This window comes from Cotesia glomerata, linkage group LG10 (genome assembly GCF_020080835.1).
Source record: "Cotesia glomerata isolate CgM1 linkage group LG10, MPM_Cglom_v2.3, whole genome shotgun sequence".
Classification (NCBI taxonomy): domain Eukaryota; kingdom Metazoa; phylum Arthropoda; class Insecta; order Hymenoptera; family Braconidae; genus Cotesia; species Cotesia glomerata.
In genome coordinates this window covers 8,660,420-8,672,674 of record NC_058167.1, presented here as the reverse complement: position 1 = coordinate 8,672,674, position 12,255 = coordinate 8,660,420, and the positions used below count along the sequence as shown (strand labels likewise).

At 32.7% G+C, this 12,255-nt stretch overlaps 2 protein-coding genes across 4 annotated transcripts in view; both read right to left on the bottom strand.

Annotated features, from left to right (window-relative positions):
* Positions 1 to 594: 594 nt before the first annotated feature.
* Positions 595 to 7,065, bottom strand: LOC123273191. Its single transcript, XM_044740506.1, has 3 exons — positions 6,919 to 7,065; positions 6,640 to 6,843; positions 595 to 4,051 (listed from the first exon to the last, which is right to left on the bottom strand). Exons 2-3 carry the CDS (start codon positions 6,793 to 6,795, stop codon positions 1,253 to 1,255), a joined length of 2,955 nt encoding a protein of 984 aa, XP_044596441.1. The 5' UTR covers positions 6,796 to 6,843; positions 6,919 to 7,065; the 3' UTR covers positions 595 to 1,252.
* Positions 7,066 to 10,791: 3,726 nt separating this feature from the next.
* LOC123273183 (collagen alpha-5(IV) chain) overlaps positions 10,792 to 12,255 on the bottom strand; it is a 32,259-nt gene continuing 30,795 nt past the window's right edge. The window contains exons 20-22 of one of the 3 annotated variants that reach the window (XM_044740471.1): positions 11,793 to 12,085; positions 11,233 to 11,716; positions 10,792 to 11,178 (exon numbers count right to left, since the gene is read on the bottom strand). In XM_044740471.1, the coding sequence (XP_044596406.1) occupies positions 11,063 to 11,178; positions 11,233 to 11,716; positions 11,793 to 12,085 (893 nt within the window). In that variant the 3' untranslated portion in view covers positions 10,792 to 11,062. Of the gene's footprint in view, positions 11,717 to 11,792; positions 12,086 to 12,255 lie in introns of all 3 variants that reach the window. The other 2 variants (XM_044740470.1, XM_044740469.1) reach the window with 2 other exon arrangements.

Sequence of the window (12,255 nt, the reverse complement as noted above, 5' to 3'; positions counted from 1 at the left end):
ATCTAAAAATTTATATAATTAATTACTAGCTTTTTTTTTAGTATTTCTTCAGTAGTAATTTATTTGTTTTAAAAAACTAACAATGAGATGTTAATTTCAGTAGCATAAAAAATTGTCTGCGTAACTTTTCATTGTCATATATCATATCTATAATATATTTATATAACTATTTACATATATATTAAGTATTTTTACTGCCGGCCTTTATTGCCAGATAGTTTTTTTTTTTTTTTTTATTACTAAAATTAAGAGTAAGGTAAAAGCCCCAATAGATGATCACGTACCAGTATATGATCACTCCATGTATTTGTATATCTATATTCACAAATATAGGTATACAAATACATGGAGTGATCATATACTGGTACATGATCATATATTGGGGCTTTTACCTTATGTGCTTCCGTTTACTATAAAAATATTTATCAAATGTAAATTAATATTAATATTTTATGTAAGAAGAAATAAAAAAATTTGTATGAAATAAATGGTAATAATTAATACCTTAAGTTTGATATTTAATAAAAATCGAAACAATAAATTAATTTAAAAATAAAAATTATAGGAATGGATGAAAAAAAAATGAAAAAAATCTACACACCACACATTTTATTAGATAATAAGATACCTTTATCTTAAATGTTGGTTTACAATAATTAAAATTCAATTTTATTACTTAATAATAATATATATTTTATTTTACTGCTCGTACTGCTGTAATTATATCCAATTTTTATATCAAAATTGTTCCAGCTTTTCAAAGCATTCCGTACCACTAAATCTTTGATCGATTTATATATATATACATAAAATCAATAATTCTTATTACAATTCTAGGAACAATATATGATATATTTACAATTTTTCACATAATACAATTTTGCTGAGCTTTAATTCAAAATGACTCTATTTTTATTATTAAACTTAAATCAGTACTTGCAGTAACAAACCTCCAATTTATATTGCCTTAAAAATACTCTCGAAATCCTGAATGTCAAAAGAATCAAGCAGCTCCAATTAAAAAATTAAATATTCCATAGAAAAAATAAAATTATACCAGAGAGTGAAAAATGGATTTTCAAATCTACTGACCAAAAATGTCTTTGCTTAATATATTTGTTTATATCATATTCCAAGAAGATTAGAAATAATAATCACCTAAAAAATTATTATAGAATCATAGAACATTATTGAATTATTCCACATTAATTACCAATTATTATATAATATTTAAATAAAATCCATATATAAATCAACCGTCCATTCTTGAGAGCTTGTCCTCCAAGCTGTCCTGACTGTCATTAGTATCATTCAAATTAATCGTATCATTCCCCTGACTCAGCGCAACAACCGACTCGTCCAAATTAGAATTATTCTTTTCCAGCGGCGAGGATGGCGCGTCAAAAATGTCTGAAGTTTCAGCTTCATCCTGCTGCTCCAACACCGCAGCAACATCTTCAGTTTGTTTTTCCTCAACCTTTTCTTCCTTTTCCTTCTCAACCTCAGCTTCTTTTTCCGGCTCCTTGGCTTGCTCAACTTCCATAGGTTCTTCTTTTTCCGGCTCAACCTCCTCAGACTCAGCAGTAGCAGTATCAACAGTAGCCTCTGCAGCAGCAGCAGCAGCAGCTTCAGCAGCTTTTTTATCCTCAGCAATCATCGAGTTAATTTCAATACTCATCTGCTCAACCTCCGACGGTTCTTCTGTCTTAATAAAAACCTTCTTCTCCTTCTCTTTCTTCTCAACCTTCTTAATCGTGGCCTTTTCATCCGCGTCATAAGTCTTCTCCTCATCATAAATGCTCTGGTTAGTCTTAACAAACACACGTTTAAGCGGCAGCTCCTGCTCGTCTTCAGAATCATGTCTATCCGGCAGCATGTCATCAGCAGGCTCATAAGAATCCTTCCTGCTCCTCAGCTCCTCAATCTGCAAGCGCTGCTGCGCAACAGTCTTCTCCAGCTGTTCAACCTTCTCAGAAATTTTATCATTTTTATTATCAGGAGCCGGAATTGGCGTGATAGTCGCACTGGCTTGCGAAGTCTTCAGCTCAAACTTCGGAGCTTCAACTGGAGCCCTCTGCTCAGCAACTTTCACCGCTTGAGCGACCTTGGGCTTGGTGATGGTCTTGACAACGCGTTTCACCACTTGCCCGGTGGTCAATTTAGCAAGATCAGCTGAATCAATCTCAGTACCGTCTTGGTAGCGCCATTCAACATGCTCAGTGTTGCCCTTCCGAATGATCTTCCTAACAATGACCCTCTTGGTGCTCTTAACAGCCGGAGTGGCTGGCTTGACATCTTCCTTGACAGGCGTAGCCGGAGCAGGCGTAGGAGTTTCCGCAGGCTTACGAACAATAATTCTCTTCGTAACCTGGGTAACAGTCTTGGGAGTCCCCTCAATCTTCTCCTCCTTGATAACCTGAGAGCGAACCTTAGCCGGTTCCTGAGGAGTGCTTGCCTTCAAAGCAACCTTGTGTTCCTGGAACACAGAAGCGACAATCTTCTGGACCTCAGCTTCAGTTTCGTCTTTTCCCTTCGGAGGACTTTCAATTTTCTGATGAGCCTTCGGAGCTGGGCTCTTAGCGGCGACTCTAGCTTCAGGAGTCTCCTTCCTCTGAGTCGGCAGCATGGTCTTGATCGTCTTCTTGACAATCTGGCCGTCCTTAGCACGAACAAAGACCACCTGTTCCTTGGGCTCTTCCTTAACAACGCGTTGGTCAGGCTCTTCTTCGCTCTCCTCAGATTGTTTAGGAACCTGCTTGGGATATTTCTTCAGCAAAGAAGCAGGAGGCTCGTAGTCATCGTCTCCATCAGAGAACTGTTCTTCTTCCTCTTCTTCCTCGGATTCAGACTCCAGTTTTTCTTTTATCTCAGGAGAGAGTCCATCAGGGCCCATTTTCTCTCCGGCTTCTATGTGTTGCTTGATATGAGTTACATAGTCAGCGCGGTTGCGACAAGACTCTTGACAGACGTCGCAGGTGAGACCGAGCCCGGTGCGTTTGCTGTGGGTAAGCTGGTGGACTTCCAGGCTCTCTTTGCGCTTGAATGCTTTGCCACACTCCTCGCAGATGTGTCGCTTCTCGACAGAGTGGGTCCGCATGTGGCGAGAAAGATGGTGAGACAGTAGGAAATCGCGAGGGCAGAGCTTGCAAAGGTACGGACGATGTCCAGCGTGGGTCTGCAAGTGTCTGGCGAGCTTGGTGCTGGTCCTAAATGCCTCCTTGCAGTACTCGCAAGTGAAACTCTTGTCTTCGGAGTGCTGCATCTCGTGGCGCTCCAGACTTTGCTTGTAAGTGAATCTCTTGCTGCAAATATTACAAGAGAAGGGCTTGATTGACTTGTGAGAGGTGTCCTCGTGTTTCTCCAGGTCCTCACGGGTGAAGAACTCGCGGTCGCAGTGCTGGCAGCTGTAACGCATGTCTTCGTGGTGGATTTTCTCGTGGCGGGCGAGGAGATTAGCGCGAGTGAACGTTTTCTGGCAGATAGAGCAGGAATAGGGCTTCTCCTCCGCGTGGGTGCTCATGTGCTTCTGTAAGTCGTACTTTGAGAAGAACATGCGGTCGCACTCGGTGCACTTGTGGGTGCGATCGCGGTGAGCTCGCTGGATGTGGAGAACTAGCGCTTGGCGGAGAGGGAAAGTACGGTCGCATTGATCGCAAGCGTGGACCCGGATCTCGCCAGGTTCTAATTTTGAGGATTTGTCGTCCATTGATTCTTCGTCGGCTTCGCTGTGTTCTTCTTTGTAGATTTCTTCGCGGTCGGATTTGGTGGATTCTTGACGCTCGCGACGCTCACGGTCGCGATCTCCGTTGTCGACTCGCGGTTTTTTGGTTACTTGTTCTGATTGGCTACGTTGCTCCGTGGATCGCTTGTTGCTAGCGTCCATTGAGTCGTTGGTGATTGGTGGAAAGGGTCGTGGAAGTACCCCCGTTGCTGGGTATGCTCGTAAAGCGTCGTCGGCTTTTTTACACTGCAGTTTGAATTTGTAAGAACGGTCCAAGTTCCAACGACACATTTTGCAAATCATTTGAGGCATTCCGTCAGCAGCGTACACCTGAAAATTTTTTTTTTTTTTTTATTAGGAAATTTTTTATTTAAGAGAATTATTATAAATCTATAAAATTTATAATTAAGTTTGGAAAGTCTATAGTGCACGCCTCATAATCTCATTTTTCACAATAAAATTGATTAAAATAAAATATAAAAAGTAAAATAATAAAAAACAGAAAACTCTATTATGGTTTAGCGGCGCTATAATTCTAATGTAAGAAAAAAAATCTATACTAATAAATGAAGAGCTGGTTTTTTTGTCCGTTTATACTGCGAAAACTACTAAACCGATAGGAATAATACTTATACCATAAGATGCAGCGTGTTTCGGAGAAGGTTTTAGTATATGATATGGTGGTGATTACTTATCCGGAACCTATATTTTTTTGACTTAGAAATAATGAATTTTTATTGTATTGTATTTTATTTTTATTTGTATTGTCAAAACAATACTCTAATTAAATTTCAAGTCTAAATCTAAAAATACAATTCTATAAAGCGCCTAGCGGAGCGGGCGAGTAACAGCTAGTAATATAATAAAATGTATAGATAGATATATAATCGTGGTCATTAATTTAAGCATGTTTTGAAGTTTACTGGAAAATATTCATTTGTAAACTCGAACGTTTATAAACTATAAATTTGAAAATTAGTTGTCATTTGCAAAATTAGTCGCATATAAAAAATGATATTAATGAAATTAGTGAAATGGAAATTTCACCAAATATAAATTCAGTTATTTATAAAATAGCGAAAAACAAAAATCTGTGGCAAAATTAGTCGCATGTAAAAAATGATATTAATGAAATTAGCGAAATGGAAATTTCACCAAATATAAATTCAGTCATTTATAAAATAGCGAAAAACAAAAATCTGTGGCTACATGAATTTAGCTAATTCTTACTGCAGAAACTCGGAAAATTAGCCGATTGTAAACTTTGCGAATTGTAAAATCAGTCGTTTTTAAATGAATCTGCTCTAATTTTCAGAAAAACTAAATTTATAGAAGTTTTTTCAAATGCCTCAAATCGTTTTTTGATCCGTCGATCCATTCAAAAATTACGAGAGATTTAGAAATGATTAATTTTACAATTAACATAATTTACAATCGGCTAATTTTATAAGTTTCTGCAGTAAAATTGGCTAAATTCACCTAAGATAAAAGACCCTATTAGTGGCACTTTTTCTTTCAATAAAAAAAAGTTCTACCTGGAATAAAAATTAAAAATTTTTTTGATCAAAGGTCTTAAAGATTATAAATAATATATTCATTATTGAAATTAATGATTTCATTAATTGAATAAGTACCAAAATCAAAGAAAGTGTCAGTAATGGGATTCCCGCCACTAATGGGATCTTTGAGCCTAGCCGCAGATTTTTGTTTTTCGCTATTTTATAAATGACTGAATTTATATTTGGTTAAATTTCCTTTACGCTAATTTCATTAATATCATTTTTTATTTTAAGCTAATATCACAAGTGACATTATTAACTAGTTTCCAAATTTAGAGATAATAAACGTTCTAGTTTACAAACGGATATTTTCCAGTAATATTAAAAACATACTTAAATTAATGACCGCGATTGTACAAAAAAAATACATATATTAGATTTTTATAAATAATAATTTAACGACAGTGAATTGAACGGTCATATTAATTGAGAAAGTTCGTCGTATGTTACTTTAGATAATAAAAAAAAATTTTTTTCGGTACGATTATTTTTTCGACCAATTTCCCTGCAACATACTCCAATTCATAAACACAGACACACAAACGTCCAGAAAAAATTATTTCTAATGTTATTATTTACTATGTTAAACAAAATAATTGTTATTGAAATATATTTTATGTGCCTGACAAATTATTTGACTTGATAATTAGTACACTCAGATTAACCTGCAAGTGCGATATAAATAAAAAAAATTAATTTCAGTTTCGAGAAAACTGCTTTTTTTTAAATGTCGAGAGTAGAGCACTACCTCAACGCTTCGCTTATGAGGCGTGCAATAAAGCTATAAAAATCTTTGTTGTAAATATACTCTAAAATAAAATTCAATTTAAAAAAAAAAAATAATAATAATACTGCGGTTCAAAAATAAAAATGAAAAAAAATATAAATAGTGAGTAATTTATAAAAAAAAAATAACTAGTGTAAAAAATTAAAGTCATGAAATAAAAAATTAAATTGTGAATAATATAAATTTTAAAAATGATTAATAATTAAAAAATAAGTTACTAAATTAAATAAATAAAAATAAATTAAATGAATAAACCACGCGGTAAAAAAATAAAAAAATTAATAATAAATTGATCGAACCTCATAAAGTAATTTAGAAAATGATTTTACCAACACAGAAATATTGACTACTCGTCTTAGCAAGCTGCCCCTACATCGCCGATCGTCCCTACATGTTACACGCTACATGATACATCAATTACCAAATCACCCATAGTAAATGTATGATTGTCTATCGAGTACTAACACTACATATGATATTGAATGATACGCTATAACAATTGCCAGCATCAAAATGAAAAATAATAAAAAGGAAAAACTGATAAAAGTAGAATAATAAAAAGCGAAAAGTACCTCAATGGAAACACAAGACATTATCTGGAGAGATAGCGGCACTTGAAAGGGCCTGGTTGGATCTCGCTCGTAGATGAAGTGCAGAGGTTCATTCTCGCACAGGCAAAATCGGCAAACTCGCCTGGAACGGAGTGTCGTGGTCGTTCTATTTTCCATGATAATAATAAATATTTGTCACGTTCAGTAATCTCCCGGTAGTTTAAACTGTGAAATAAAAAACACTTGTTAGTACAATGATAATTAATGTATTATTGAAAATATTAATAAACTTAGTATTACCCGTTAGCGCATTAATAGAAAATGACGCCGAGCGTCGGTAAGGCGTCGCGTCAGACGTTTTGTTACAAACAACCCGGATAATATGGTACACACCGCTATGGCGGAATTAACTCTGGCTGGACTGCAATTGCCTTGCGTGGCGTGGCCAGGCCTTCTTCATTGCCAGACACTAGCGTCACTCTAGTATTTCGACAGTGGCGCCAATTAATTTTATGTATTTATCCGTTGCTGGACATTTTTTGTATTTTCATCTTTAACGACCGACAGTTGCACTCAGCTGTCATTATGGACTTTGCCTTTTATTGATAGTGTCGCGTAATGAGTACGATTAATTATTATACTGTATTTTTATTTTATTTAAACTTTTTTAATTTTATTTAGCTTAAAAGGGAGAATAGTATATGTACTTAGTGGGCTTGTAAAAATTATTTAAATATATTTTTTTTCTTATTCATTTTAATATATAATACCAACTAGCAATCTTGCAGTCACTATGTGACTGCCGAGTTGTGGAGTATAAATAAATAAAATTTTGATTTATTAAATAATGACTTTTGTTAAATTGCACTGTACTTTCTTAAATATTGACGTTTTTAAAGATATAAGCTCATCCTGATGTTACACTCATCAAGAGCTTTCATTTGAGTACCCACATCAATTTTTCATATATATATATATATATATATATATATATATATATATATATATATATATATATATATATATATATATATATATATATATATATGTTTATATGAAAAATATATCAAAATGCATGTGGGTACTCAAATGAAAGGTCTTGGTGAGTGTAACATTGGGATGAGCTTATATCTTTGAAAATGTCAATAGTTCACAAGATACAAGGTCGTTTCTTAATTATGTTAAATTGCACTGGACTTTCTTAACTATTGACGTTTTTAAAGATATAAGATCATCCCCATGTTACACTCATCAAGAGCTTTCATTTGAGTACCCACATGCATTTTGATATATTTTTCATATATACATATATATTAGGGTGGCGCAAAAAAACCGACTATTTTTTTTTTTTTAGTCTCGATTGAAAAAATGTTAGTTTTTGATGTTTTAAGAGCTCTCTCCAGAGGACAACTTAAAAAAAAATTTTTAAGATGTCGCTCCAAATTTTTTTAAATTTCAAAAATCGTCAAAAATCGAATTGTTTTTTTTTAAATTTTTTTTCTCGTTACGGGATAATTTTATAGACTAAAAAAAAACAAGTTTCAGAAAATTTCAGTTCAAAATTTGAATTTTGAAAAGTCGCTCATAATTTTTTTCAATTTATTAGTGCATTAGTGCATTAATAATAATAAGTGTTCATTTACTTATATGATTAAAATGTTATTCAAAATGGTTTCTAATTTTGTATTCAGATTACTATTTAATTTTGTATTCAAATTACTTTTTAATTTTGTATTCAAATTACTTTATAATTTTGCATTCAAAGTACTTACTCACTATGTAATAATACTATTAAATTTCTACGGCCTTTAGGGAACGTCAGTTCTAGGGCCGAATGTCTTCAATAAAATAAAAATAAAAAAAATTAGTTTAGATTTTTTCGAGCGACCTTTTACTATTCAAATTAAAATTCCATGCATTTTTTTTTTTTTTATTTAGTACAATAATCGATAAAAATACATCACGAGATGAACTAAAAATCAATCACAGCATAGAAAATATAATTTTTTTTTAATTTAATAATTTTATTTAATCAACTGCCAGGCGTGGGTTCGAATCCCAAGCTGGTCTTAGAAACCAGCTTGGTTGAAATTTGACCTTGCCGCGTAGGTTAAGATTTTTTCAAACCAAAAAGACCTCAACGTACCACTCCCAACACTTAAAGTCGGCGATATGACTAATTACAGAAAAAAAAAAAAATTATGAGCGACCTTTCAAAATTTAAATTTTGAACTGAAACTTTCAGAAACTTATTTTTTTTTTAGTCTATAAAATTATACCGTAACGAGAAAAAAAATTAAAAAAAAAAAAATTCGATTTTTGACGATTTTTGAAATTTTAAAAAATTTGGAGTGACCTCTTAAAAATTTTTTTTTCTCACCTCCGGGCGGAAAGCGTCAATTTTCCTCCCGCTGCGCTAAACGAAAATGCCGCTTTCCGCCTCCGTCGAGGAGAAAAATAGTATACACACCACGGGCAGTAAATAAGAAAGCCTCAGATCACATGTTTATTGACCTCGGCTTCGCCTCGGACAACAATTACATGTGATCTGAGACATTTCTTATTTTACTGCCCTAGATGTGTAATATACTATTTAAGCTGTCCTTTGGTGAGGGCTCTTAAAACATCAAATACTAACATTTTTTCACTCGAGACTCAAAAAATAAAAATAGTCGGTTTTTTTGCGCCACCCTAATATATATAATAAATATAAATATATGAAAAATTGATATAGGTATTCAAATGAAAGGTCTTGATAAGGGCAACATCGAGATGAGCTTATATCTTTAAAAATGTCAATAGTTCACAAGATACAAGGTCGTTTCTTAATTATGTTAAATTGCACTGGACTTTCTTAACTATTGACGTTTTTAAAGATATAAGATCATCCCCATGTTACACTCATCAAGAGCTTTCATTTAAGTACCCACATGCATTTTGATATATTTTTCATATATACATATATATATATATATATATATATATATATATATATATATATATATATATATATATAGATATATATATATATATATATATATATATATATATATATATATATATATATATATATAAATATATGAAAAATTGATATAGGTATTCAAATGAAAGGTCTTGATGAGTGTAACATCGAGATGAGCTTATATCTTTAAAAATGTCAATAGTTCACAAGATACAAGGTCGTTTCTTAATTATGTTAAATTGCACTGTACTTTCTTAACTATTGACGTTTTTAAAGATATAAGATCATCCCGATGTTACACTCATCAAGAGCTTTAATTTGAGTACCCACATGCATTTTTGATATATTTTTCATATATACATATATATCATATATATAAATATATGAAAAATTGATGTGGGTACTTAAATGAAAGGTCTTGATGAGTGTAACATCGGGATAAGCTTATATCTTTAAAAACGTCAATAGTTCACAAGATACAAGGTCATTTCTTAATTATGTATCTAAAGATAGAGAATTTTCGAATGCAGCCTAAATACTTATCGTCATAAATTGACTATTGGTGAGAATGATATGAAACCTTGAAAAGACACAACTCCAGATCAAGACTTTTCCAACAATACCAAATTTAACTATAAAAACCCCTTTTATCATATAAAAACACTGGCCACAAAATTTTTCTGATTCTCTTAATAATATAGATAATTTAATGATCCTCAAATCAGCTGATACCTGATTAATTTTTGTTTTCATTTAAAAAATCAATTATTGCTGAGAAAAATATTTTATAAAAATTACACTTATACTTCTTAAAAATGATGATATTAAAATTAACAGTCACTTAATAATTTTTTAATTTTTTTTAACAAACAAATTTGTTCCAAAAAATTGCATTTTTTATTTGTAAAAATTTTTACATGTCAATTTTTGTTCTAATGTTTTTTTGCCATCGGGGATTTTTTTTAAAATAATTTTTGTGTTGAAAAAAATCTAAAAATTGTCAGATGATTTTTATTTTCATTATTAACTTAATTTATTATTAATGTAAAAAAATATTAATTTAATTCATAAATTAAAACATGTAATTATTCTTCTGGTTAAAAAATAAAAAATCCAAAAAAAACTTATCAAAAAGTATTTTAATAAAATTTGAGTAACATACTTTGACATAAAATAATTAATGTTGATAGTAATAATATTAATAATAATAATAATGTTAAAAATATATTTAGTGCAAACTATATTAAAATATATTTGGCAGTATAATTATAATATAAAACTTGAAATAGCAATTTTTAAATGTACATGGTACAATAATTATGGCACAGCACTTGATAAATCAGTGCCTGATGGATCCAACAGTATTATCATAACTTAAATCAGCTAAATAATTATTATAATTATATACATAGATTAATCTATTAATAATTAATTAAATAATCGATGTGAGTACTCTACAAGATGCTGAAAAGTACTAGACGATCAATTGTTGACCTCATTAAGATACTCTGGTCTTCGGAACTGCTGAGTTCTGCGGTAGGAGCCTTGAGGTCGCTGGTAGCTCAGAGATCGCTCAAATCCTTGAGGTCGATCATAGCCTTGAGTTCGGTCAAAACTTTGAGTTCGGTCAAATCCTTGAGTTCGATCATAGCCTTGAGTTCGATCAAATCCTTGAGTTCGATCAAAACCTTGAGGTCGTTCGTAATAAGGTCTTCCTTGAGTAGGTCTTCGTCGCTGAGCGTTATCATAAGGCTGAACTGGTGCAAGAGGTTGAATCGGTTGAACTCCACCAATTGTGGGAACTCTTTGAGGATTATAATGTTGAGGCGGGTAGCGAGATCCGTTGGTGGTGATAGGCTTCAGCCGGGTTCCGTTTTCCTCGGTGATTTGTCGTCTTACACAAACAGCACACCTACTTACCCTGGACGTGTGGTCTGCCTTGAGTGTCTGCGGTTGCGGCTTTCTGAACATCTCGTGGTCCTCTATGGTCGCCAGCCAGTATGAAATCGCTGTTGAGAAGTAATTACAAGTGCCTAAACCACGGCACTCGATAAACGGACGGGTGCGGAATTCCTCCAAGCAGGATCCCGGTGAGATTAGAGATTGACCACCTCCAGCAGCTCCAGCGTCGCGATGCTAATTTTATTATTAATTTTCATTAGTCAATTTGTTCATTTTATTTAATTTAAGGTGATAATAATTTATTAATTACCATAAGGAAACTGTAACCGATCCAAGCTTCGTCCCAACCTCCAGGACAGGATGGAATTGTCATAGACTGACTGTGAACAGCTATCATGCGGGTTGGAGCTTCGCAGACCGAACATCTAGAAATATACCGACCGGATTCTCGAGCAGGGATTGGTGTCATCATCATCGGCATTGGTTCTGTTGAACTTAACCAGTAACTGTAGTCGTTACGTTGCGCGTAATCACACACGTTGTTCAAATTACAGAATAAGAAAGGCATTGTTGAGAATTTTCTGACACAACTACCAGCAGCTCCTGTTGAAAGTAATTGAATTTTAAATTAATTTACTTAAAAAATAAATAATAATTTTTTTAATTAAAAAATAATAAATTGAAAAATAAAAAATTCTTAGTTCATTCAAATTTTAATTTAAAAAAATTAATAAAAATTTTCAAAATAAAAATAAAAATTAAAAAAAAAAAAT